Raw genomic sequence first — 27,661 nt, 5'->3', positions numbered from 1 at the left:
CCCCTGCTCAAAGCAGGACCTAATCCCAACTAAATCATCCCAACTAAATCATCCCAGCCAGGGCTTTGTCAAGCCTGACCTTAAAAACCTCTAAGGAAGGAGATTCCACCACCTCCCTAGGTAACCCATTCCAGTGCTTCACCACGCTCCTAGTGAAAAAGTTTTTCCTAATATCCAATCTAAACCTCCCCCACTGTAACTTGAGACCATTACTCCTTGTTCTGTCATCTGGTACCACTGAGAACAGTCTAGATCCATCCTCTTTGGAACCCCCTTTCAGGTAGTTGAAAGCAGCTATCAAATCCCCCCTCATTCTTCTCTTCTGCAGACTAAATAATCCCAGTTCCCTCAGCCTCTCCTCATAACTCATGTGCTCCAGCCCCCTAATCATTTGTTGCCCTCCGCTGGACTCTTTCCAATTTTTCCACATCCTTCTTGTAGTGTGAGGCCCAAAACTGGACACAGTACTCCAGGTGAGGCCTCACCAATGTCGAATAGAGGGGAACTATCATGTCCCTCGATCTGCTGGCAATGCCCCTACTTATACAGCCCAAAATGCCATTAGCCTTCTTGGCAACAAGGGCACACTGTTGACTCATATCCAGCTTCTCGTCCACCGTAACCCCTAGGTCCTTTTCTGCAGAACTGCTTCCTAGCCACTCGGTCCCTAGTCTGTAACAGTGCATGGGATTCTTCCGTCCTAAGTGCAGGACTCTGCACTTGTCCTTGTTGAACCTCATCAGGCTTCTTTTAGCCCAATCCTCTAATTTGTCTAGGTCCCTCTGTATCCTGTCCCTACCTTCCAGCATATCTACCACTCCTCCTAGTTTAGTGTCATCTGCAAACTTGCTGAGAGTGCAGTCCACGCCATCCTCCAGATCATTAATGAAGATATTGAACAAAACCGGCCCCAGGACCGACCCTTAGGGCACTCCACTTGAAACCGGCTGCCAACTAGACATGGAGCCATTGATCACTACCCGTTGAGCCCAATGATCTAGCCAGTTTTCTATCCACCTTATAGTTCATTCATCCAGCCCATACTTTTTAAACTTGGCGGCAAGAATACTGTGGGAGACAGTATCAAAAGCTTTGCTAAAGTCAAGGAATAACACATCCACTGCTTTCCCCTCATCCACAGACCCATTCATCCTCCCACAGGCTGGCCCTGCCGGGCCCGGGGCACCAGGAAGATACTGGCCAGCTTTATCTTCTGTGCCAGGTTCCGACAGGCAGGGAACACGAGGTGCACGTGAACCCCGGAATCTTAACCTGGGACCAACTCTGCCCTGCCAGTGACCGTAACCATCCCTCTGCAGGGTTTATCACTGAGGGAAGAGGTGCCGTCAGGCTATTTACCTTCTGATGCATTTAGATGAAATATTACAAGCCCTGCTTTAGGGAAGGGAAGACCAAGGTACAAAGTGGTGAAATTACTTGCCCACCAAGTCTCAGTTAGATGCAGGTATCCTGGTAGCCGCTAGCTCACTCAGGAGATCTGTAACGGAGCTGGGATACAGAGCTCCTGGCAGACTGGATTTCTCGGGCGGGATCATCTCAGCCAGGGGTGAAAATAACGTAAAGGATTTACTGGTATGCAGGGCCGGGGTCCTGAGCGGGGCGGGACGGGGCCTCAACCGGAAGGGGGCAGAGCCAGGAGACTTCTCTAGCCAGATCGGCTGTGTTGGGAAGGAGCTGACATGGAGGACATTCAGCATCAGATCGGTCACTTCTGTCCACCAGAGGCACTTGGCTGGAACAGAGGGCTCGGAAAACAAGACCTGCTACTTCTCACTGAAGCAACTCTGGCTCCCGCTCCGTTTAATAGCAGAGCCACAGGAATCATGGGGGTCACTTCACCCCTCGCAGGTGAGGCCAGGGCAATGGGGAAAGCAGTGCACAGATTCTGCCTAAGACCCCCCTACGGGCCTGATCCTGCCCCCCCTGCACTTCGGACCCTGGCTAGCGGCGTCCCTCACTCGCCAATAAACAGAGTCGGGGCTTGGATCGTCTGGGCCTCAGCTACTCCGGCAGCATGGTGCCACCACTAACGTCACAACCCTGCGGGAGCCAAGCCCGTCTCCGACACCCACCGCGCTAGCCCTGGCAGGAAATTCTGGCGTCAGGTAGAGGATGAAAACAGCAGCTGGAGCAGAGGAACTCTGGAGATGCCAGTTTATAAAAATGCTACCGTCGGAGTCACTTATTGCATCCACACCCACCCACCCAGTGCGATCTCCTGCAGCAACAGCCCCTCGCACACTACAGCGACCACTGGAGTCATGACCAGGCTTTGGGGTTATGACTGGAAGAAGACCGCAGCGCTGTTTGCACATTAGGGCTGGACGGGTCAGAGGGTTTGTGAAAAGCGACAGGGCATTTCCAGGCTGGGTCACTGGGTCAAATCCGGCCTAGATCAGCAGTGCCCAACAATCGCGGGTGGCCTCTGAATTGAGTCAGTCTCAGTCCGGTTCCGAGGGGAGCCAAGCCACGCTCTCTACCCCAGAGTGGGGCCAGCCTGGCTGTGTTGTACCCACAGCACTATCCCTTGGTACTGCTGGGAAGCTGTCGTGTCTGGGGCTCTGACTATCCCGTGTATTTATATTAAAGGAGGGCGGAGAGCCCATCTCTTTGCAAATGCCCTTTTAAATTAACTAAGCACAGACGGGAACTGAGCAATGGTATATGTTCTCATAGCCCCACCAGCCTCCCCGTGCCCTTTAGTATCCACGTCACCTCCCTTTGGGGCTTGTTCCTTTGAGCTGCGCCGCAGCTCTGGGACAGCCTCCGAATCTTCCACACCCAGCAGCAGCCCTGCTGCAAAGGGAGCACAGAGGCTCAGTGCCTGCCCGACGGGGTCTCTCCGAGCCAGATGCCAGGCTGGGGGGTGTTTGGCTTAAGGCAGGGTGCGCCTGGCAAAACGCGAGTGCTGGGGCAGAGGCTGGCTCTTAGTTCGGTGCTTGTCCGGTGCCTAGCTCCTACGCGCTACGATCATGGATCGTTATAGGGTTTGGGGACTCAGTGTTGAGTGGCCACACGGTGACGCCTGCTCCAGGACATCAGCCAGGAAGAAGCCTCCACCCGCGGAGGGCAGCTCCGTCTCTCTCTGCTAGCAGCAAAGTGCTCCCTGCCCCGACGTGCAGCTCGTCACACAGCCCCACGCAAGTGTATTGTGACGCATGCCGCAACCCAAGCAGCGGCACATCATTGCGTCGCGCCGCTAATAGCGTCTCGCCACGACTGCGTCTCACGGCCGGATGGACGTGCTCCAGAGGACGGCCCCCGGGAGGGAGACTGGGAATCAGCCTCGGCGTTTGAACGGAAATTTACAATAAAATCCCAAAGCCCAGAAACAGACCAGCTTCATCTCAGTATCCAACACAATTACCGCTGTGTGCATAGATCACTGTAATACACACACCTGCCACCCACCCGCCGCACTGCAGAACCCTGGAAAAACTCGCCTGTGACGGGAGCTTTTTGTCATAGGAAATGCACCGGCAGAAATACAGCATGTAAAGACACTCGCACCCCCTTTAGCAAAACTGGTTTTTGTTCCCCTCCGAATAAATACCTGCCTGGAGTCATCCCGCTACAACATCCGAGGGACTCTGGAGAGGAGCCTGAAGCTCAGACTGGAGCTTGACTGGATGCATTGGAGTGACGCTACACAGGTGAGTAACCCCCCTGGACTTAATGGGACTCCTTAGATGTGCAGAAACAGGGCCACGGTGAGCAGTGAGGGCTGGCCACACGCGCCAGGATTATTAGTGGTGTTATTTATCGTTTACTCTGCAATAGCACCTAGGAGCCCCAGTAATGGGGTCCTGGTTCATTGTGCTAGGTGCTGTACGTTTTTATTGCTATTCGGCAGGTGTATCACGGTAGTGCCTAGGAGCCCTAGTAATGGGGTCCTGGTTCATTGTGCTAGGTGCTGTACATTTTTATTGCTATTCGGCAGGTGTATTACGGTAGTGCCTAGGCGCCCTAGTAATGGGGTCCTGGTTCATTGTGCTAGGTGCTGTATATTTTATTGCTATTAGGCAGGTGTATTACGGTAGTGCCTATGAGCCCCAGTAATGGGACCCAATGGTGTGAGGTGCTGTACAAACACAGACCAAAAAGATGGTCTCTGTCCCCAAAAACTTACAGTCTAAGGATAAGGCCAGAGTCCCACAGGTTTGTATTTGGGGGTTGATGGGGTGGAATAGGGGAGAGTCAAAGGGGATGGGAGGAAGAGGGAGCAGGGCTGTCATAATTAAGATGCATCAGGTGATTATTAATTAGTATTATTTTTCTTCCCACCAAATCAAAGAACAGGACCCCTTTGTGCCAGGTGCGGTACAAACATCAGAGAAAGAGGTTCCCTGGCCCAAAGAGCCTGCAGAGTCTCCGAAAAAGAACTAGGCAAAGAACCAATGAACTCTTCATGTGGGAATGGATTGAAGATCTGAGGTTAAAAATGCATTCACAGTGCGCCCGCAGTGTAAGTGGAACAAAAGTGTGTGTGTGGGGGGGGGGGGGGGGCCACGGCTGGCAAGCACACACAGAGCAGTTGGCAGAGAAAATAGTGAAATAGGTTAAGTCTAGCCAAAGGGGTTAATGGGAGTCTCAAGGCCATTCACAACCATGTCAGGGAGAAACAAGGGCTAGGGAGAACCCGGAGCCACTGATAAATGAGGAGGAGGTTGAAATGAATGACCTGAAACTGGCTAAGATGTTGAACCCTTTTTGTAAATGCGTCGTTCCCAAAAACGAAGTAGGAGCAATTGGGAAGAACATTGATATTAATCAGGTCAGGAAATATTTGGAAAATGGGCCCATACAGTAACTTCTGGCCCAGCTGCCATGCATCTTGGGGAATTAACTGAGGAGCTCACTACACTGCTGACAAGTACTGGGGGGGAATCCTGGGTGACTGGGACCAGAAGACGGGAAAATCAAATGCAGCGTTGATATTCAAACAGTGGAAGAAGAGAGACCTTAACGATTACTGCCTCATCTATCCACATTTATCCTTAGTGAAACGCAGGGCCGGCTCCAGGGTTTTGGCCGCCCTAAGCAGCCAAAAAAAAAAAAAAAAAGCCACGATCACGATCTGCGGCGGCAATTCGGTGGGAGGTCCTTTGCTCCGAGACGGAGTGAGGGACTGTCCGCCGAATTGTCACCGAATAGCTGGACGTGCCGCCCCTCTCCGGAGAGGCCGCCTCAAGCACCTGCTTGACAAGCTGGTGCCTGGAGCCGTCCCTGGTGAAATGATTGACAAATAACCACAGTAAAAACAGATCCCAAGTACGCAGGATAAACAGACGGTGAGCCATAAGCAGCATTGAGAAGTTACAAGGAATAAATCAAGTCCAACAACCTTGATTGGCTTTTTTTTTTTTATAGGATTACAAATTTATCAGAGGATGGGAATGCAGCCGATGTAACGTACTGGGATTTTAGTCAAACATTTTATACCTTGGCTTGTGAAATCTTACTTGAGAAATTAATTTAAGCTGGCAGGGATCTGAACACTGTTGCATGGATGGAAAATTGGCCAGAAGGCCATAAACAAAGGGTAATGATACATGGCAGTGTAGCAGATGAAGGGCGGGATGTGAGAGTAGGGTAGGAGTCGTGGCTGATGTCCCATCTTATTTGACATCTCCATTCATGATATGGAAGAGAGAGTAGATGTCACATTAGTTAAATCCACAGAGGATCCTAAATGAGAGGCATTGTGACATCCGTAAGGACCAAGAATGAACACAAAAGGACCTACCAGGTTAAGTCCTCAGCTCGTGTAAATCACGGTAGCTCCTCTCAAGTCAATTAAGTTACTTTGATTTACACAAGCTGAGATCTGGCCCCTGGAGAAGCTGGAGACATGGACCGAAAATACAAGGGAAGACATCTGGGGGGAAATAATCCCAAGGGCAGATCTTTGTTAGGAGGGTGAAATCTGGAAAGCAACTATGCAGAACAGACCTGAGTTTGTGATGCAGTACAGCAACACCAACCCAAATGGTGGACTCCCTTGGCTCTATGCACAGAGACATCTCGTTTCAGCACAGGGATGTCATGACAGCTAGTTGGAAATCTTTTGCCAGCATTCAATGAAAACTGCCTTTCGGAAGAACTGGACATAGCGCAGGAAAACGTCTAGCGTCGGCAATGTTTTTTCAGGTTTTCACGGCAAACCTTTCAGATTCTGACAACTGAAAAGCAAAAGCGAATCCCTTTTTCTCTGAAATGCCCACTGTTTTTCCACCGACGTTTCGGTGCCACCAAATATGTTTCAGAAAAATGTAGGACTGGACGGGGTCTCCTGGGCCATCAAGTCCAGTCCATGTTTTTCCAGGCAACGCCGTCACATCATCCCATTCAGGAACTTACCAAGCTCCGTCTTAACCCTCCTTAGGTTCCCCCCACTGCCTGCTCCTATTGGGGGTCTGTTCCAGAACCGCCCTCCTCTGATGGCTAGAAACACTTTTCTGATTTCCAGCCTTGACCTACTCGTGGCTAATTAATTCCCATTTGGTCTTGTGCCCACCACTCTCCTTTAGCTGAAATGGCTCTTCTCCCTCCCTGGTATGTATCCCTCCACATTTAATTTTCTTCTACATTATTCACAAGAAATAAAACACATTTCCCACCTAGCAGAGGGAATACTTCTTCGCTGCAGGGGGCGCTGTGACCACCTCTGGAACATTGTATTGCATGGTGGGCATCATGGTGCCCAAACCGGGGGGGGGAGTTCAGAGAAGTGCAACAAAAACCATCATGAGGCTGGAAGGACTGACTAAAGGGAAGAGAGGAAACAGATCTAGTGTGGCTAAGCAATGACCAGATAGCCCAGGACTTGCAAGGCTTGAAACACCCAGAAGGGGAAGAAGATGTGAGGGCTAATGACTGGAGTTATGGGAGGAAAATAGGAAGGCTTCAATCAAGGAAGTCCTGCTTGGCAGGGAGATGGATCAAGCTGTCAAATAGCCTCAAAAGAGCGGAAGCCACATCGCTTGGGACATTTTAAAACTAGAGTGGACTGAACACTAGACAAGCTCCTGTAATGGACTAACCCTGCATTGGCTGTGAGGTATGGGTTGGACGATCTCTTCGGTCCTTTGCATCTCTCATGTCCGAGCGTCAGAGCCTCAGCGGGCTTAAAACGAGGAATGGACATTTACATGGCTGACAAAGTAGCCCCAGTTATAACAGTTAATGGTAACAGTCTGGAAGGGGTACAAAAGCATTAAGCTTGGTAAAGCCAATCTAGATCCAGAAGGTCTAGTATGGCAAGTCCTACATTCCTCGATGGCACCGCTTATTGTCAATAGGGCAGTGCTGATGGACAGCAGCCGAGGAGCTGGCCTGTATTTCTGTGACAATCACACACACACACACACACACACACACACACACGCACCCTGAAAGTGGAAACATGCACACACAGAATCACACAGGAGCACAGAGACATGTTCACTGCTGCGGAAACATGAGAACACACGGAAGCACGTTAGTGTGTGCAAGGGAGCACACGCATACCTCCCCCTGCAAGGAAGATGGGGCAGAAACTCACTGTTGTTTGCGGGTCAGCTCCTGCTCCTTCTGCACCAGGTCCTGCTTGAGGGAAGCCAGCATCTCCACGCTGACGTCGACCTGGCGGGAGAGCTCCGTCGCCCGGTCCTCCAGCTCCTGCTTCTCCCGGCTCAGCCTCACACTCTCCTGCTTGGCCTTCTCCAGCTCTGAGCTTTTCCGGTCCAGCTCCACCTGCAACCGGCCCACCTGCGAGGCGATCTTCTGCTCCACCTCTTCCGTCAGCTTCTCCAGCCGCTTGTCCACCTCCAGCTTCTCGAAGGCCCGGATCTTCAGGCGGGTCAGGCCTTCCTCATAGGCGGCGTCCACTGCAGCGGCAGCGGCGGCGGCAGCGGGAGGGGTGGTGGCCGAGCTCATGGCCTTGCGGGTGAAGATCTCGGTCAGCGGGATCTCGATCTCGTGCACGTAGCGGGACGCAGAGGAGGAGACGGGCTCCAGCTCGTCGGCCGAGATGAGGTCGCAGGCAAAGCGCTGCTCCTTGCCCTGGAAGGAGGTGCTCTCGAAGATGTCCCGGCGGGCGGCCGGGGTCAGCAGGGTGGCATCGGACGCCAAGGGGAAGACGGTGGCATCACAGATGCTGTTGGTCTTGGAGAGGATGTAGAGGGTCTCATAGGTGTGGTTGTACTCCAGGTGGGCCCGCAGCGAGGAGAGGCTCCGGAAACGCTTGTGTTCCCCGCAGCGTGGACAGCGGTAGGGCAGGTCCAGAGAGGCCATCCCTCAGCCAGAGCCACTCAACCTGCTGCGCACCCCTCCGCAGGAAGCAAGCAGGGCCCCTGTCATGGTGCAGGCCAGGGGGCGGCGGGGGCACAGGGAGGGGTGCCGGCGCTGGGGGGAAGAGGGCACCGTGGGGCGGGGTGCTGGCTCCTTAAGGGCATTTCCAGTTAAGGGCCAAGAGGCAGATGTGGCGAGCGGGCAGGTGGTGAGCCTGAGGGAAGTCCCTGCACCATTGGGCGACGCCGGCACCAGGCACTGAAAGAGAAAAACAACATCAGCGGTTCATGGGCAGTGCTTTCCCCATCCCTTCCCCCAATCACTCCCCCCACAACCCTTCTCCTTCACCACCACAGCTACCACTTCTTGTTCCCCTCCCTTCCCCCAGGACCCCTTAGCTCTCCCCTCCCCTGTCCTCTCCCCGGCAAACACCTGTCCTTCCTATTCCCTTGCCTCGGGATCTCTCTCCTTCCCCAGCTCCTCTCCTGGGTGGCTTTGCCCACAATGTGTAAAGAGACAGCCCCGTCCCCGCCAGGCTGGAGGTTTTAAAGCCCCGCTCTGTCTGTGAATGTTTGCTTGAGATGCTTTTCGAGAAGATTTGCTCTAGTCAAACCGGGAATTGTTCTCTGGCCTGCAGGAGGTCAGACTAGCTGACCGCAATAGCCCCTTCTGCCCTCGAGTTCAGCCAGCCAAACGTTTGCTCCCCGTCCCTGGGCATCAAACCCCTCCCTTGCGCCGACCCCATTGGGTGGCTGCGATGCCACTTACAGAAGGCAAAGACAGCAGGTTCAGATGTAGTCGCTAGAACCCATGAGGCCAACATCCCGCTCCCATGCACGTGAGACTCAGAAGAGGAACAAATGGTGGAGAAGAGAAAGATTGAATGCCTGTGACAACAGTGCCCGGGGTGTGTGTGTGTGTGCTGTCTCAGGGTGGTCTCTGCCTCCATCAGATTCAACGCCAAGGATGAATTTGACCGAAGGTGATCCAGGGACGACCACCAGGCACCAACAAATCGAAATCTCCGGAGATCTGCAATGGAGGGCCCAAGAGAAGGGCTTTCATAAAGTAATCTCTGTCCCTCAGCACAAAACCCGCACACAAGGTGGTACAGCTGTTGTGGGCCAAGACTGAGATGTATTGATAGAGTAGGTAGAGTAGGGGAACATAGGGGCTCGAATAACAACAGGCTGAGAGTCAGGAGCGAGGGACATTGGAAGAGCTGTGTGGGGCCCCCAGGAGGGGCATTGGCAGAGTCTTGGGTGGGAAGCCCAGGGCTGGGATAGCAAGGGGCTGCGGGTTTGGATTGAGGGGCATTGGCAGAGCTGTGTGTGTGGGAAATACACGATTTCCTGAGGATAACGAGGCAACTGTTACCACCCCTGCTGAGGATCTGCAAGGAAAACATTATTTACCAAACTAAAAGCTTCTTCCCTTTCAGAGGAGGGAGGAAAGGAAGGGAATTTAATCAAGTGTGAAATTGACATCTGCCTTGGGCAAACATACCAGACCCCCCTTGATCCTTGTTAACTAACGGTAGGGAAGCCTCAGTGTAGAGAGCTATCCGAAACCAGTCAGAACTGATCATGCGCCGGCACTGGAAAATGCATTCGTTATTCAGCTTGGCTTCTCCTGTTCGGCTTCTTATTCTGGGCACCGGAGGGATTTTCTTTGTGACGGCAGCCTTGAAATTAATGATGGGAATGACCTATTGGATCACCTAGTCTATCCCCTTCAGCAGGACCGTCCCCTGCAATTCTACTCTGTGGTACCTTCTCCTGTGCAACTTCACCCAGTCCAGTTGCAAGTGTCTAGAGTGACCAGACAGCAAGTGTGAAAAATCGGGACAGGGGGTGAGGGGTAATAGGAGCCTATATAAGAAAAAAACCCAAATATCAAGACTGTCCCTATAAAATCGGGACATCTGGTCACCCTACAAGTGTCCCAAACAAATGGGACTTTCACCACTTTTAGGCAGCTGAAAGGAATTTAATCAAGTGTGAAATTTCCCTGTGCTTGATTTCCCCACATGGCACTTTGCAATTACCTGTCTCCCTTTCCCCTTCCGTTGGGTGCACACAAGCCAGATTTATTCTTTTGAGTCGTCTGATCCTTTAGCTAAGTGTACGATAAAAAAAAAAAACCCAACGCCCGTGGTGAACACTGACCATTTATTCCTGCTGTTTGCTCGTCTGTCTCAGTCCATCCTTGCATCAGCCACAGGCCCCAACTGACAAGGTAAGTGAGGCAAACACTGCCTAGTAGTAGTTGTTACATTTGCCTCTTTAGAAATGGGGGACCCTTGGTTACTTATTTAGCCCATGCTGTACGTCACTTCACCTGTACCGTAGTCTTCTCCTTCAGTGGCTAACCCCCCGACACACAAAGAGGCTGTATTTGTGCACATGGGCATTATAGTATAATGGGGAAGAATCTAATATGCTGGAATGAATGGTAGCACTCCTGAAAAGTCCTGGAGTGATAGCCCTGGAGACCAGAATCCTCCATTTCTGGTACAACATGGGCAGTGACAATGCCAACTCCCTGTGTGCACACACCTAGCCCCTCACCCTGACGTGGTGGGAACACCTCTAGGAGTCTGGAGAACTTGGTCTCCATGGGTCTTTGAGTCCTCTGCTGCAAGGGTCAGCGCCACACCCCAGTTTGACGTGAGCACGAGCCGGCTATCTCTTATATGCTCCCACATCACCTTCGGCCCCAGAAAACAGCCAGCAACTGTAGCGGCTGCATCTGCGGGCAGGCTTGTTATTAGAGGTGAGGGCTGAAACACACAGAAGAAGCAGGTCGATTTGCCCAAGCAGCACTCGCCCTGCAGGGCCATGGAAAGCGTTAAACCATTCTGACTAGCAGAAAACAATGTGCATGGGCATGACGTGGAAATCTCAGGGGACAGCGGATAGGCCCTGACAGGGAGCCAGCACAAACAGAGGGCCGCTCTCGTTGTGCATCTAACATACAGCTCGCGTCTCTCCTCTCTGTGCGCTTCATCGTCCACCCACTAGGCTGGAGGGAATCTGGGAGTCAGGGGCTGCACAAAGGTCTGAAAAGACCATTGACATCATCTAGTCTGACCGTCTGCATAACGCAGGCCTCAGAACCTCCCCCAGACATTCCTGTCTGAGCTAGAATCACCATCGTTTCTGCTGCTAGGGCGTTCTCCAGGACTCAAACCCAGGACCTCTGGCACCACAAGCAGGAGCCAGACCCCTAGGCCAGGCATTAAAAGAAGCCCATAACTCACGCACAGTCAGGGGTATAGTGACTGTAAGGCTCCCTCACTCTCCCGGTCGGAGGGGGGCCACTCAGGCTAGTCCTATGGGGTCAGGACCAGAGTCTGTAAGACAGGCAAATAGTCAGTACTGGGCTTTAACCTGGACTGGGGTAGCCCAGGTAATCAGCCCTTAGCTACAGTCTATCAGGGTTGTCTGGGGCCTGGGCAGAACTCAGGCAACTAGCCAACACACAGTCTTTCAGGGCTGGCTTTAGCCTGCGTGGAGCTCACGCAGCCAGCAAGCACACAGTCTCAAAGGTGAGTGGTGAAGGAGCTCCTATACTGGGCTAGGGTCTCCTTGCACCGAATATAGGGTCAGCCACCCAGGGTGGGGTGGCAGGGGGACACGGGCCCACCCTACTCCACCGCGTCCCAGCCCAGGGCCCTGGCAAGGGCAGGATTGGCTGCCCCTGTGTCGGCGGGGATCCAGCCGCAACACGCTGACTGAGCCACGCCGGGTTCTGCAGCCGGCTGCTCCGTGGCTGCCCCTGGACTACTTCCTACCATCCCGGGGTTTGGTACCTGCGGCCTCCAGGCCTCTTCCGGCTCTTCGGGGTAAACGGCCGCGGGTACTCTGGGCCAGTCCTCGTCCACGCCTGGGGATTGGGAACAGTCGGGCGCTGGTTCCTCTCGGGGCCTCTGGAGAACAGGCCGAGCATCCTCCTCTGTTGCCGGCTCTCTCCCCACTGAGCTGCAGGGCCGGCCTCTTATACTTCCAGCCCCGCCCCGGTCCTTCCAGCGAGGGGGGCATGGTGATCTAGGCTCCGCCCCCTCAGGGGTGTGTAAGGCTCCCTCACTCTTCCGGTCAGAGGGGGGCCACTCAGGCTCACTACACAGATGTACGCAGCCGATGTTCTCAGGAACTTGCTAAGGACAGGACTCAAATTCTCAGGCCTTGGGTATTGTTCAGATTCAAGGACTGGAGCACGTTGCCCTCAGCTACCTAGCGGCTCTAGGGAGTTATCCACTGAAGTCATTGGGGCCGCCTGCCATTGAGGGTTGCCCAATCTACGTTGGCCTTTTGAGAAGTACCTTTCTAGTCATGTAACCCCATTAGAATCCAAGAAATGTCCCTGTGATCTCATTCCAGGTTGAACTCTTTAGAACTGACTCTTACAGGGTAATCCCCACTCCAACCCGAGTCAGCGGCAAAACTCCCATTGACTAAAATGGAAGCGGGATCAGGCTGCAGATTAGGTTTCCATGCCAGAAAGAACAGTTCTCCTCATGCCGGTTTTGCATTAGACCATGGCGCCCTCATGTCTGTTAGCCGGCTTCCAGCAGCGGCCCATATCTGATGCTTCAGAAGAAGGAGATTTTCTCCTTCTCCGACTAGTATGCTTGCCTGTTGGAACTCATCCCTTGCAGAAGGCCAATGCACAAGTCCATTCGCAGAACTGGGCAGGACACAATTTACTCATCTCACAAAAAACGTTGAGATAGTCCATGATATTGACAAATTTTCCCACCTTGAATTGGGACAAAAAGTAAAAATCTCCATTTTTTTTGCAAACCAACAAAAAATTGGATTCAGGGTCAATGGCAGAGGCACCGACTTTTGTTTTTGCCGGGGGGGGGGGTGATCCTCTGCACCCCCTCCCCCCGTGTGAGCGGTGGGCGATGCCTTAGGGGGAAGAGGCCGAGCAGGGGCAGGGCCTCAGGGCAGAGCGCGGGCGGAGCGGGGTCACGTCCAGGCACCGGGGCCCACAAAAGATTAATCCAGACCTGTAAGTGCTGAGCACCCTCTATTTTTTTCAGGGGGTTCTTGAGCCCCGGAGCACCCACTGAGTCAGCTCCTATGGAAATGTTTCATTTTGATTTTGACCTTTTTTATATTTCAAACCTTTTTTCCCCACTCTAAATTCACGAACATCTCAAAACGAAAAGCCAGTTTGACTCAAAACCCCCACAACTTTTTGCTTCAAAAACGTTAAAGCAGGGGCGTGTTTCACTGCTTTAGAAACTCCCCCCCCCCCATCTTTGTGAGTCGGGAGATTCGTTAACAGCGACCATGTGTCACGGAGAGTGTCGGTTTTGACGAATTGGCATTTTCGGCACAATACGGTTCATCGAAAAATTCCCAGTCTGCTCTCTCGTATAGGCGCCCACTTTCTTCTTTCCGGGTGGGTGCTCCGTGCGAGGCCCCGCCCCTTCCCCCAAGGCCCCACCCACGCTCCACCTCTTCCTGTCCTCACTCCGCCCCCTCTCCTCAGCAGTTCCCACCTGCTGCCGAACAGGGGAGGGTGGCTGGTGGGTGCTGTGCACCCACTATTTTTTTCCCTGCGTTTGCTCCAGCCCCGTAGCAAGCACAAAGTCAGCGCCTACGCTCTCTCAGCCCCACTTTGAACTCGAGTGGGTTTGAGGAGGTGGAGAATCCTGCTCTGGGATTTTCTGGCCTGTCCTAGGCACGAGCTCAGCGTAGAGGATCACAATGGCTCCTTCTATCCTTCGTTGCGAAGCGCGAGTTTCACGTTCTACCCGCTTGTACAATGGGGATTCCTTCTTGGCCCCTGCCATGATCATCAGAGGCTTGACACAGGCTGATTACGCTCAGCTTGCATAGCCACCGATGTTGTTGTTGACACTGAGCCACCTGGAAGGTCTCACACCTTCAAGAAGCAACCGGCCTCTTACGACGAAGCATTATCCATCGATGTATATTTCCAGAGCCCCTTGCTTCTCGAAAAGAAAAGCCAAAGCACTTTGCCAACTGACCAGAAATCACTCTGCCCTCCAAGGAAATGAAACCTCCTCTGGGGTGGAGCACAGCCTCTGTGGTCCATAAGGGTTTCGGACAGGGTGTGAAGGAGAAACGGCCAGAGTCTCTGCTCCAGCGAAGCAGGGAGTTGGCTACAGATTCTCTAACCAGCCCCAGGAGCAACGTGGGTACAACAGGTGCAGGTACGCTATAAAAGGAAGCAAGGCAGAGCGCTAGTTTGTTTCTGTGTCCATATAACGTTGCTGGATTACGTGCTACTCAGTTTGGCTGGCACAGGCTTAACTAGGGAAATCCATCTCATTGAGTCATCTCTCGGGGAAGCTACGATATTCGATTGCTCTGACAGCTGCTTAGTAGGGACGGTGACTCTGCCTAATGGGGATGCCTTTAGGTGATTTTCTGGTACTAAGATCCACGTGGGTCTCTCTTTTGTGCTTGCTCTTCCCTAACAGAAGATGTCAGACCCTACACAGTGGACACAACCTGGGAGTGGACACAACTGCCTCTCTGCCTAAGCTATTTCCTCCAATACTATTCTGCAGCAGGGAGTTTCAGAGGTTAATCACAGAGGGTGTGACAGCGACTGCTAGAGTTAAGGTTGCACAAGCATTTCCATCTTAACCTTTGGGATTCCTTATGACCAGGTGTTACTTATGCCCAGGCCTAAATTTTGGAAAATTTTACCTTTCAAGCTGAATTTTTTGACCGGCTGTAATGCTGTCAAACCTACGGGACAGGGTTCAAGATAGAAATTTTGTCAGGAAATCACCATCCCTGTGAACTGGCTAAGCACCCCGGTGAGCGCTGGGTTTGATTGGACGGGAGTTATGACCAGTGTGTTTCTGGACAGAGTCTGTTCACCAGGCCCATAAAACGTGCTCCTAAGTAAAGCGACTCTGAGCATACTCACCTGCTCAGGCTGTGCAATACTGTGAGATTAGGAGCAGGGCAGCTGGTAAGGATTACAAGAAGAGGGGCTCCCTACTACAGAGCTTGCCGGATGTGAAAATGGTGTCCAGCCAGAGAGCATGAAATTGCAGAATGTGGAGTTGGTTTTGGTTTCTGTTGTTGTAAACCTAGGTGTAGTAGGAAGAGAGCCTGAAACATAAACCCTTGTGTCAGAGGCTTGAGGCCTGAACTAACGTAGTGGTCAAAGCTTTGCTGATATAAAGCCAAGTCAGGTTGTGAGCAAGAGGCAGGCCCTGCTCACAGAATCTGGCAAGAACGGGGCTGATCTTGCAGAAATACACATTCCTAAGTAGTGCTAGGCACAGAGCACTTCGGCAAACACATTCCAGAAGGGTGGTCCCAGAACATCTCGATACCAACACATTCCCCAAAGAGAACAGGAACACGCTGACCTATCTTAAAGATAAGGTCAGGATGACAGCCTGATGGATGGAGATGTTTTGATCAAACCAACACGTACAAGGTAATGGGTGGTGGTTAGCAACGTCAGAGGGGCAATACGTAACTTGTTTGTATCGATGTATAAAGAGGTATCTCAGAGGGAGTGTCTTTGCCTGGCCTGTGGGGGAACGGAAAGTCCCACCGTTCACTGAACTGGTCCATTGTTAGGGGCATCCATGTATTAGTGGTCCTGCAGAATTTGCAAGTTACTAGCACCATGCTCAATCGACAATAAACCTGGCCATTTGCCTTCGTCCCTTAACGGATCTTGTGGTCATTGGGCAGTTCAATCAAGGTCTGCTACCTGCACAGAGCTGGAATGGCACAAAGAGAGAACACACACACGCAGCATCTGACTACACTAGGAAATTCCATGAAAAAACTCCATTAAGAGAATGCTAAGGCTGCATGGGGGAGCATTCAAAGTCAGGAAACGCCATGGTGAAAGTGGCAGGCTCCCCCTTAGTGCTGCCCCCTCTTATTTTAAGGGTTTTCTCAGGTGCCCATCACCCTGGTATCTAAGTGTGTGGGGGGAGTGTTGAACGAAGGGATTGAACCCATCTCTATCCCAGGCATGACTCTTGGGTGATGTGGTGGTCAAAACCAACGGCGAAAATACCTGAGGGTTGGGAGTTTCAGCGGCATCCAAATCATTCCAGGGAGGAAGGGGGGGAAGCTGGATTTGTCGCCCTTGGAACAGGCCTGGGTTCTCCTCCCCCAGAAGCCACTGATCCCCCACAATCCACATGGCTCCAGGGGGATCTGCCAGATAGCAGTGGCTGGCTCCTGGGAGCCCCTGCTTATGTCTTCCCAACAGCCCAGCTCCGCTGGAGGAGTGTGCCAAACGGATGCAACATGGCAGGGGCGAAGGGGGGACTACAGTGTGGGTGCCTGGCCTTGCCCCACCTCAGCCACAGACTGAGCGGATTGGCCCGCCCAGGAAAAGAGCTCTGGGATGGGGTTGAAAACTGGGCCGAGGGTCCCCGCAGCGTGGCAAATATTGGGGGAATGCCTGGGCACATTGGCATCTCACCACTGACGCCAACAAAGCTGCCGCAGCATAACTCCAGGCTTTCTGCCTTGTGCCAGAGGCCAGGTCTTCGGAAGTTGCACTCCCAGCTGCTATCCCTCAGGCACGTGGCTTTGCCTTGTTCCCCATCCCAAATATCATCCACAGAGCAACGAGCGGGGACCCAGCGCCACGCGCCCCATCTCTGCCGGGGCTCATTGTGCCGAGAGGTACTGGTGATCGCATGGCTCACAAAGCTCTGGTGACACCCAGTTAACAGCACTGCCGGGGTACGTCAATCACCAGCCCCCTGCCTATGACAAAAGGGGTCGTGAACCCACCCAGGAGGGGTTTTGTCGAATGTTGTGTGCCCGCATATGGGAAAGCAGAACACACAAAACTGAGGCCTGGTCTATACTTAAATGTAGGTGCTCAGGGGGGTGAACAATCCACACCCTTGAGTGCTGCAGCTATTCAACCTAGACGTGTGCCGGTGTAGATGCTGCCATCCACCTAGCTACTCTCCCGTGGTGCGGGGGAGCTCCTACCCGCCCATCACAGTAGGTTGTGTCTAAGCTATGGGGTGATGTCCTAGTTATGCTGCTATAGTCCCTGTACCATAGGCCTGGCCCGAGAGAGAGACAGCGGCAGGAAGAAAGCCAAGTAGCAATAGGTAGGCATGGTGTGACCGGGGGAAAGTTCTAGGTCTGGTGCTGGCTAACGAGGCTTGAGGCCATCAGCAAAGAAGCTGTCCCCTGGGTTTTTTGGGGTCCTCCTGCATTTGGAGAAGCAGGACTTTGGCCATTCCTTGTAAATAACCAAGACTGCATCAGAGAAAATACCATCCATTTCTACTTCCAGCTGCAACCACCTACTAGACCTCACAGTTTTGGTTAGCCGCTCAGCTCAGGAAGGGTAACCCTCTCATCAACTGTAGTATCTAGAGCCCCCAGTGAGATCAGGGCCCCATCGTGCCCCGAGGGCTTCACAACCTAAACAGATCAGACTGGAAAAAGGTGGGAGAAAAGAAGCATCATGATCCCCACTTTACAGATGGGGGAACTGAGGCACAAAGAGATTCAACGAACTGGCCACGGTCACAGCAGGGTTTTGGAGAACTAGAGGCCATTCAGAGAGGGGTGACAAGAAGAATCAAGGGCTTGAGGAAACCCTCGTGTGAGGAGAGATCGAGAACACTGGGGTTTGTTACTTAAAAACAAATAAGATGGAGACATGAGAAGAGTCTATACAATAGTCCAGGGAAGGGAGATCAGGAGCTTCTGTTCTCCCTGTCTGACATGAACAAGGGAACAGTCAAATACAATACAATAAAAGGTGGTCACATTCAAAACCGATCAAACACAATGTGTAATTAGATTGTGGAACTCACTGCCACAAGGTGTAACGGTGGTCAAGAATTTAACCAGATTCACAAAGGGCCGGGACATTTATATGGATAACAACTCTGGATATTCTGCTTATAATTAACATTAACCATTTTGGAAGGGATATTAGACCTAATGCTTCCGGATTTAAGCCAATCTCTAGCTATTCGAGATCAGGGTGAGGCCTTTTGTGGGGAGCAGATTACCCCACATCTGCCACTGTGGGGTTCTTACACCTTCCTCTGAGGCATCTGGTTCTGGCCCCTATCAGGGGCAGGATAGTGGACTAGATGGACTTGGGGCTCTGATCAAGTCAGGACATTCATCTGGCAAAGCCAGGATTTGGACCCAGACCTTCTGTGTCCCAGTCTGGTGCCTTAACCACAGACCCATCCTTCCTACCCAGAGCCTAATGAATATCCTCCAGAGACACCCACTGTACAGCACCTAATGTAAACCCAACCAGCAGTTAGGGAACGTCTCCAATATTAGAAACAAAACACAGGCAGACAAACAAGCCACAGACAACAGCAAAGACACAGGCCTAGACTATCCCCCAGATTCAAATTCCCCCAGATTTCAGAGAGTCCCAGATCCACACCCAGATTCTGTGGCTTAAGCACCTCTCAACGTAACACCACCATTAAGGGGGGAAAACTCCCCCTCCGAACACCCAGCCTGATGAGCTGTATTTTACGATTCACAATAAAGGAAAAAATTACAAGGAACCAGGTTTTCATCCTAACCCATTTTGGAGACTTTATAGGGTGTTAACAGCATTGGCTCCATTGTTTATTATAGACAATAATACTCTGGAGCTAGACCCAAACAGCCGCCAAGATTCCCTTCCTCAGCCCTCCCCCAGATGGGAAGATGACCCCTATGTAAACTAACCCCCAGGCTCACCTCGTCACATAAACAGCGCCCTTCCCATCTTACACGGAGTCACAAGAGATTTGCTTCTTCAATGCAACGTCTGTCGCCTTGAGGCACTGGGCCAGACGCACCACCCGGTGCATGAAGGACAACCTCAGCAGGCAGAACCCAGATGGCTGAGTGGTGGAAGAGGTACCCATTCTAGAGCGGAGATATCCACAGCCAGGGATGTGGGACCCCATGGACATCTAGTCTATAGATGCATCCGAAGAAGTGAGGTTTTTACTCACGAAAGCTTATGCCCAAATAAATCTGTTAGTCTTTAAGGTGCCACCAGACTCCTTGTTGTTCCCATGGACTATGGTACCCAGGGAAGACGGATGGAAGTCAGTGGTATCTCTCCTGTGGCAAAGCCTTGCTCAGGTACACCTGCCTCTGTGAGTATAGGGCAGGGGGGCACAAGCTGTACCCACAGGGACAAAGGGTGGCCAGACAATTCCTCCATGCAAGTCTTTAGCGTGCTGCCCCGTTCCACTGCAAGCTCCCAATCCTGGCCCCGGCACCCAGGCTGAGGAACCTGGTGGGATGCTAGAACTGGCACTGTGGCCACAGAGCAACAGCTTTGCCCCAGCCTGGCCTTCCTCCAGCATGACCACCCCCCCGACCTCCGGTTCCAGGGTATTCAGGATTTGCAGAGCCCAAGGACGGGATGCCAGCAGCCAGCCTCTGCTTCCCCGGCCCACGGAACCACATTAGCTCCATGGTGGATGCAAGGGTGGAGAGGGTTTTACAACTGTGCCGTTAGTCGGAGGCACTCAGGACACATTGTCAATGAAGGTTTGTCCTTGATCCCTATCCTGGGAAGTCCCCTCCATACTCCTGACCAGGATTTTGAGACAACCAAAGCCTCAGACAATCCACCCCAGGTGTTACCCAGAGGCCAGGACTTCAGGAGTTTAGCCAGGGCAACTTATCCAGTTGAAGTTTCCTTACATGAGGGGCAGTCAATAGACAGACTGCAGGCCAAATCAGACCCACCAGACGCTTCTGAACGGACCCCGACATCTTTTTTATTTCCTTATTATTATCATCATCATTATTGTTATTATTTTTGAATTATTTTCTCTGGAACCTGGACCTCGATTACACCTTGACCAAGGACTTTGGACCTTGACAAAAAATAATTGCCTACCCCTGCCTTAGATGTATTTCCCAAGAGCCTGTAAAGTTCCTCCCAGACACTGCTGACAACTCACTATTGCTAAGAAAGTCCCTGAGGTTCTGGAAAAACACCCGGCTCCATGTTTATTCCCTCTTGGTGACTCCAGATCAGATGTGCTCCCTTTCTAAGCCAGAAAAGGATCGTTCCAACTGCTGGCGCCAGCACCATCCATCCCACCGAGCCCTCTCCAGGGCCCACACCAGTGCCAGCAAGGAAGCTTTTGCAACTGGAAATGGGCCAGCCATTGTGCTGGCTTTGTTTGAGCAGGGTTGACCGGAGTGACAAACTTGCCCGTGTCAGTCCAGTGAGCAGGTACGATGGGAAGGTGCAGCTGGGGCCATGTCTTTCCAAACATGCCAGCACTTCCACCTGGGCTCTGCTCCCAGCTCACAACTTCCAGCCGGCCAGAGAGCGAGGGGTGGGATGAAAACACCCAAGGCACCAAATGCCATTCTGGATCTACACAGACTCGAAGCCCAAGGCTCCCATTCATCAGTTTTCACTGCTTTCTCCTGCCTTCATCTGCGCTGCACTTGTTTAACCAAAGGATGCCCTGGGAATTCTAGCTTGTTAAATCGCCATAAGAACCTTTCACCGAAAAGCCGTTCCACTGATGTGAGCTGCTCTCTCTCTCGACCCCCCCATTTCATTAAAGCAATTGTTTGAGAACTCCATTAATCTCAGTCTCGTCTTATTTACGGGCTCTCTCTCCTGTGCTGTGGACATGTCTGTCTCCCAAACAGTTGCCCATGGCGATGGATAGATACCAAGGCCGCGTAAGTTTCCATGTGACAACCTGAGTTCCATCGTTAATTTTGAGAAATATGTAGCACAGCCCCGTTCAGCGCGGATTCTGGGGATACTGCACTAAGTGATTTTACTTCGGCTCGGTGAATGCTTTGGGAAAATGGGATCGGATCTCCCACTGAAGTCATGAGGCTTGGGAGATCCATTTTTAGTGAAAACCATCCAGGGAAAGAAATACCCCTATCATTTATGCTGGAAGAATGTATAGCACGCCCCCCGATATTTGTAATTGTCCAAGTTGGACACTTACATTCTGGTCCTTCACCAGCCTGATTTTAGATTTTGCGGGAGTTACACAAATCAGCTATTCTGCATTTTAATATATTACTATCATATGAGTTACCGCTTGCTACAGTCTGCTGATGTGACACACAATACACTGCCTATAACTTTATTTTAATACAGACTTTCATACTTCCGGATGCTTTTCGGCTTTAATAACAGTTACAGAATTCTGCCTGAGGCTATGAACATTTTATGGCCCAGTTTTTAATCTCCTCCTACATTAGTGTAGCTCCATCAGCACCACGGGAGTTTTTATTGGTTTATGCTGGTGTAACTGGGAGCAGAATCTGGCCCTTTTCCTGTATCTCCAGAGACAACAAGATGTGTGTGCTATCCTCCTATGGGTGCCATGCATAGATGGTCATCAGCAAGTGAGATTTACATCTTGACCATAAAATCTGTCTCTTCATAACATGAACAATGCTCCGGATTTAATAGAATCATGACCGGAGTCATTCCTCCCATTAACATCATCGAAAATGCATTACTGTGTGTGCATGCAGACTGACGGATTGAGCTCACTATAAACTGGTTTGAAAATGAAATTGACACCAGTATTATTCTATCAGTTACACCCGAGTTTCACCACCGATTCGGCCTTAAAATCTGTTATGTTTGTAAATTAACAACCAGTGAAGCAGAGAATCATGCAAACCATCCATCTAGAACGGACTGCCTGGTTATTTTTTTTTTTTCAGGCAGAATGGGGGTGGAGGGGAAGGAAGAAAAGATCTTGCTTCATACATCCAGCATGCAATTGCGGCTGGTTACCCCAGCCTCTGTTTACCTCCATTTCTTCCCACCTTCTGGAGGCTCTTGCAACAATCAGCAGCATCTTAGTGTTTCATTCCAACCCAGTGTAACCCACCTCTGTGTCAGCACACATTGTGTGTGTGTGTGTGTGTGTGTGTGTGTGTGTGTGTGTGTGTGTGTGTGTGTGTGTGTGTGAGAGAGAGAGAGAGAGAGACGTGTGTGCTGATCTAGTCTGAAAATGAAATCCTCGATCCTCTGCATTTCTCCTGCACATGAAACGTGCCGATTTCCCACCCCCTCCGCCAAGACATTTTAAACCAACTCGGGAGCGGTGCGTTCCTTACCTGCTAGCGGGTGCGCTGCCCCCCGCCTCCGGCCACGCTCCGCTCCGAGGGGGGGATGCGGAGAGGGGCCCCCCGAATGCTCCCCGGGGAGCTCCTGGCGCGCGGCGGCGGATGATGCTCAATCCATACCTGTCCCCGGCTCCTCCAGAGAGGGCGGCAATCGCCGGAACCGAGAGAGGGTGGGACTGGGGCCAGCCGGAGGGAGGGGACCGCTGGCTAGGGCTGTCCCGACCCGAGCCTTTGTTGGTGGGCGCTGGAAGCCTGGCCGCATCCGAGGGGCTGCGGGGCCAGACACACGCACACACACACCCGGAGGAGGAGGAGGCGTGTGATGAATTCAGCAGCGCCCAGCTCGCTGCAGAGAAACCTCCATTCCCAGGCGAGCAGCAGCAGCCGACCGACAGGAGCCGGGGCCGGGGCGACCCCAGGGCCGGGGAAGCAGGAGATCAGTGATTGCACCTGACTCCCAGCGGCTCCCCCGCTGGACTGGGCTTGTGGCCCGGGGAGCGGGGAGGATGCAGCCGCCGCCGCCGCATCCCTGCCGGTTCTGCAGCCGGACTCTCCGCCTCGTGTGCGCCTCTCTCCCCCCCGGCCTGCCTCTCCGAGCTCTGCCTCCGCCCGCTGCAGCGCGCTCCCACCGCCCCCTGATCGTCCTCCCCGCCCTCCGCCTCGAGAAGCCGGGGAGCCGAGCGCCACATGGGGCCCCACGCGAGGGAGCGTCTGCAAACTCGCCAGGCCATGCTCGGGGAAGGTGAAATCCCCTCCCCCCCTTTGCAAGGTCCCTTGGCTGTGGGGCTGCGGAGGTCCCTGGCGGCGGGGGATGGGTACAGGGGTGAGGAGGTGACACCCAAGGTGCCCGGCTGGGATCCCCTGCAGCTTGGAACAGCACCTGCCGGGTTATTTTGTACTGGGTCTAGCTGCCAATCACCCTGCTTTAAAGGTCTGGTTCTTGTTTGTTTCCCGTGTGTCTGACTCCCTTGGCCATGGGCGGCTTTGCCTGATCTAAGCGAAGCCTGACCTGAGTAAACCACTGGGTGGTTAGGTCATAATGAAGGTATCAATAATGCAACACGTTGCATCTCCCAACTCAGGGAACGTCTGCCCGGGGAAGGAAAGTGCCAGGGAAGAGTTAAGTGGCATTGTGGCACTGCAGTGGGTAGCATGCGGGTGCCCTCTGTTGGATGGAGTGTGTGTCATAGGGCCCATATTGCTCTAACTTAGTGGAGATTCTCAAATGACAGTTGTCATCTGCTGCATGTCACGCAGTAGCCAGGGCTCAGATCGCCCTGTACGCAAGCACAGGGACCCTGCTGAGGAGAATCTTCCTTACTCTTAATAGTGTAGGGGGCTATGGCACACTGATCTGGTTCCCTCTAGTAGATGGCAGCGAGACAAACACAGGTCACTACAGTGACACTATTTAGCACTTATATTGGCCTTCCCTCTCCAAAGCACGTCACAGACATTCATTTCTCTCTGGTGCTTTTGACCCACAGAAGGGTTTTACCACCACTAGCTCATTCACTCTCACCCACCCTGCAACGTGTGATCAGCATTATAAACCCCTCTGGGCAAGTACCAGGTCTTTTCTATTTCGGTGTAAAGCACGGCGCACACCTACGACACGGGACCTCATCCTGGTTCTGCCGCTGTGACTTTGGTCAAGCAGGGCTGGCTCCAGGCATCAGCATAGGAAGCAGGTGCTTGGGGTGGCCAATTTAAAGGGGCGGCACGACCGGTTCTTCGGCGGTGGGTCCCTCATTCCCTCTCTTCCTCTTTGAGCTGCCACTTTTTTTTGTTGTTGTTGCCGCTTGGGGCGGCAGAAAAGCTGGAACCGGCCCTGTGGGCAAGTCACTTCTCCTGTCTCTGCTTTGGTGTCCCCGTCCTGCCTGTGTCTATTCAGACTGTGAGCTCTGTGGGGCTAGGTCTGTCTCGGACTGTGTCAGTCCAGCAGCGAGCACAAGGGGGTCCTGATCTCGGCTGGGGCTTTCAGATGTAATTGTAATGCAAATAATCAACACCACAAACCCACACAGGGAGTGTGGCTTGAGCAGCCTGCATGAGAAAGCAGCCGTATAGGAGCTGTTCCAGCAGCCATAGGGAACTGAGACCACAAACAGCTGCTTCACCCCCACCAAGGGGCGTCCTACATCAGGTCTGCTCTCGATTTTCAGAGGCCTCTTCTTGAGCTGAAGCTCACTTGTGATGTAATTGACATGGGGGTTTATATAGAGGGGGGGATCGTCAACCCCTTTACACAGTCCGTGCCTTCCATCTAAGTGGCATATAACTTCCCCACTGGGGCCATGTGGCTTTCTCCAGCTCTGCATCTCCCAGGTCTGCCGCGTCAATCGCTAAACCGCTTGCTCCGCTTGATTGCCTCAAGACCTTTGGGTGGCTCCGCTCTTTTCCTGGGATTTAGCCAATAAGCAAACCCCGGTCTGTTCCCCATGCGCCTGGCAGCCAGAGAACCAGGGGTCTGCTCCCGATGCATGAGGCTCTTCAGAAAGAAATGACAAAAAAGCCCATTTGAATGGGGGAAAACCCCCACCCCACCTCTCTTTCTCAATGTGAAGCCCTCTCCCTCTTTGCAAGAGCGTCAGACCAAATCACTGCCCGGCCTCAGGGTTCCCAACAGAAGCGGTGGCCAAGCTCCTACTGGCTTCAATATTTTCCAGCTGCCCTGACTGCTGGCTTCATGCAGCATATTGTGGATAGCTTTCACAGTGAGGCCAAAGACAGACCCAGCAGCCAGCCCTGGAGAGAGACCTGCACAGAACCCTCCTCATCCCTAGACACGGCCCCTACGGTTCAAGGCAGAAGCAGGGTGCATTGTGGGAAGCTTGCACGGCCAGGGCCGTGTTGTGCCTGTTCTGGGCATAAACAGTGGCCTTTGGCTTCCAGGGCTGCCCATCATAAGGTGCAAAGCTGGAGGTGAGGCGGGTTTACCTGGGCCCTGGCCCAACCGCTTTTTGGCCAGGCCAAACCTGTGTGAACCCACACACTGGGTGGGGTGTGTGTGTGTGTGTGGCCTCTCTGCCTCCCCCTTGCCCCAACTTATGCCAACATATCCGCAAAGGAGCATGGTCTTGGGGTCCAAAGGATGCCCGGCCTGTCTTGTTCCCCCTTAAATCAAAGCACAATCTCAATCCCGCCCCCAGCAGCACAAACCACTAGTGACCCAGCTGTGTCTGACTCGGCAGTCGGGGTCTATGTTCTTTCTAATCCAGTGACGGATTTCTTCTCTCCTGCTCCCCGGAGGGATGAAGCAGAATCGATTTCCTTGTTAGTCTGTCACCACCAGTTCGGGATGGTGCAACATGCCAGTAACGGGCATGTGTGAAGCCCCGACACCTCTCCAAATCTTCTAAGGGATATCAGCCCCATTCCTACAGCCTTTGCTAAGGCATTAGAGTGCAGCCTGATGTAGGGCTAGGAGATGTGGCCTGGTATCAGGAGCCCACCTCATGATGGTGGCCAAGCCAGTGTGGTCTGCTGGGCCAGGATCCCAGGCAGGAGAGGGGCACCCAGCCAGGCACCAGGAGCAAGGTGAGGCGACAGACTACCTCTGTAGGAGTAGCAAGCCAGAACCTGCACTGTCACTCAACCAATTCTCTGGGGCCAACTTCCTGGTTTAAATAATTGGTGTGGACCAATCGGGCAGCTGCAGGTGTCTGTCACTCTGGCCTTTTCAGGCGGTACCTCCTGCCGAGTCTAACCGTCCAGGAAGTGGTGCGTGATGCTTTACCTAACTGCCCAGTGGAAATGAAGAGATGTCATGTGTCCAGGAAGGGTAATAATTATCTTACATCTCTATAGTGCCTCCTATCACACAAGGCACTATCCCAAAATGCTCTGCTGTGGGGATGGATCAAGTTGTCCCAATGCAGCCACTTCTGGGGTGGTTATTCTGAGCCAGCAGCACTGCACAAGAAGTTGATTGTTTAGGGGGGGCTGTGAAGGAGAACTCCTCCATTTGAAACAGTAGGAGGGAGTTTTTAGGTAGAGATTTTAATGAAAACCAAGGCTCTGATCAATTGTGGTTGTTAAAAGACCTCTGGCGAGTTTTGCAGCATTTCCAGCCGCGGTAATGGCATTCCACCTGCAAGAAGTCCCACTCTGGTCTTAGTCTGGAGAACTTATAATTCACTACCCTTCCCCCCCCCCCCCCCCCCGTCACAGGGTGACACTGGCCCTTTAAGAGGGAACAAGGTCCAGTGTAAATATGACTGATCAGCATCAACCAATTAGGTTTAACAGGGGGCACCTGGGCCACAGTGGGGAGGGAGACTTGGTAAATCAGAACTGGCCCCTGTCAGGGAAAGGGGAGACCTGCCAGAGGCTGGAGAAGGGTTTGCTGGCTGACCTCCAAGCTGGAGAGCCAAGGCTGAAGTTGGAGAAGCAGTGTAACAGAGAGAGGGGCTCAGCTGCTGACTTCTCCATGCTGGAGACCTGCTCCCAGAAGAACCGTGAGAGGGCCTGGGGGAGCGAGAGACGCTCCCCCGGTGAGGCTGATCCCCCAGCAAGGAGGCTGTGGGGGTTTCTGCTGGGAAGCGCAGGGTGGTACCCCAGTTGGAAGGGCTGGGGGATGGCTGTCCTACCAGGAAAGGACTGAAGAAGCGCCTGGAAGACACCAGAGCATGGTATGTGCCATGTTGACTGACTAGCTAGCGTAGGACTTCAAGGACTACATGTGCTGGCGTGCTAGATGGGCTGTGCTTTGGAACTTCGGCTATGGACTACTTGGGCCATGTTGCAATACATCGGCCCCCAGGATGGGTAGGGCTGAGACAACAAAGCTTATGTTGTGTAACTGGGGACTCTGAAGGAGGGAAACCGAGGCAGAAGAACCAGTCGTGCTGCAGCCTGCTACGTGAGGATACCTCAGGCAGGGTGGCCTTGCTACCAACGCCTCAAAATCGTGCTGTGCCACTGTTAAGTAGCTGCCGCATCCCACCCCAGAAGTGGGTGCATTTCAGCAGTGCTTGAGGTGTTCCCTGCACACGCAATGACACAGAACCAAATTCTACCTTCAGTTACACCTGGCCAGCCCCAGTGAAAAGCGCTGTAGAAATAGAGGGGGCGATTGGCAATTATCATGATGTCGCATTGCAACGTGAAGTTTCTGGCCAATGGACAAAGAGAGGAAGGCAGCATTCTTGGCACAGAGGGGGCAGCTAACAGGGGACAGAGGATGCTTGGATGGGAGAGGGGCATGCAATGCTCCTGTGTGATACAGAGACGCGTCACGCGCTGTACGACGGGTT

The 27,661-nt window shown here is 52.8% G+C and overlaps 1 protein-coding gene across 1 annotated transcript in view; it reads right to left on the bottom strand.

Annotated features, from left to right (window-relative positions):
- FBXO41 (F-box protein 41) overlaps positions 1-8,361 on the bottom strand; it is a 37,632-nt gene extending 29,271 nt beyond the window's left edge. Inside the window, exon 1 of the mRNA XM_034772894.1 lies at positions 7,565-8,361. Coding sequence (XP_034628785.1) covers positions 7,565-8,295 — 731 coding nt within the window. The 5' untranslated portion in view covers positions 8,296-8,361. The remainder of the gene's footprint in view (positions 1-7,564) is intronic.
- Positions 8,362-27,661: the final 19,300 nt, after the last annotated feature.

This window comes from Trachemys scripta, chromosome 5, assembly GCF_013100865.1.
Source record: "Trachemys scripta elegans isolate TJP31775 chromosome 5, CAS_Tse_1.0, whole genome shotgun sequence".
NCBI lineage: Eukaryota > Metazoa > Chordata > Testudines > Emydidae > Trachemys > Trachemys scripta.
Note: the sequence above shows the minus strand (reverse complement) of the source record. Positions and strands in the feature narration are given on the sequence as shown.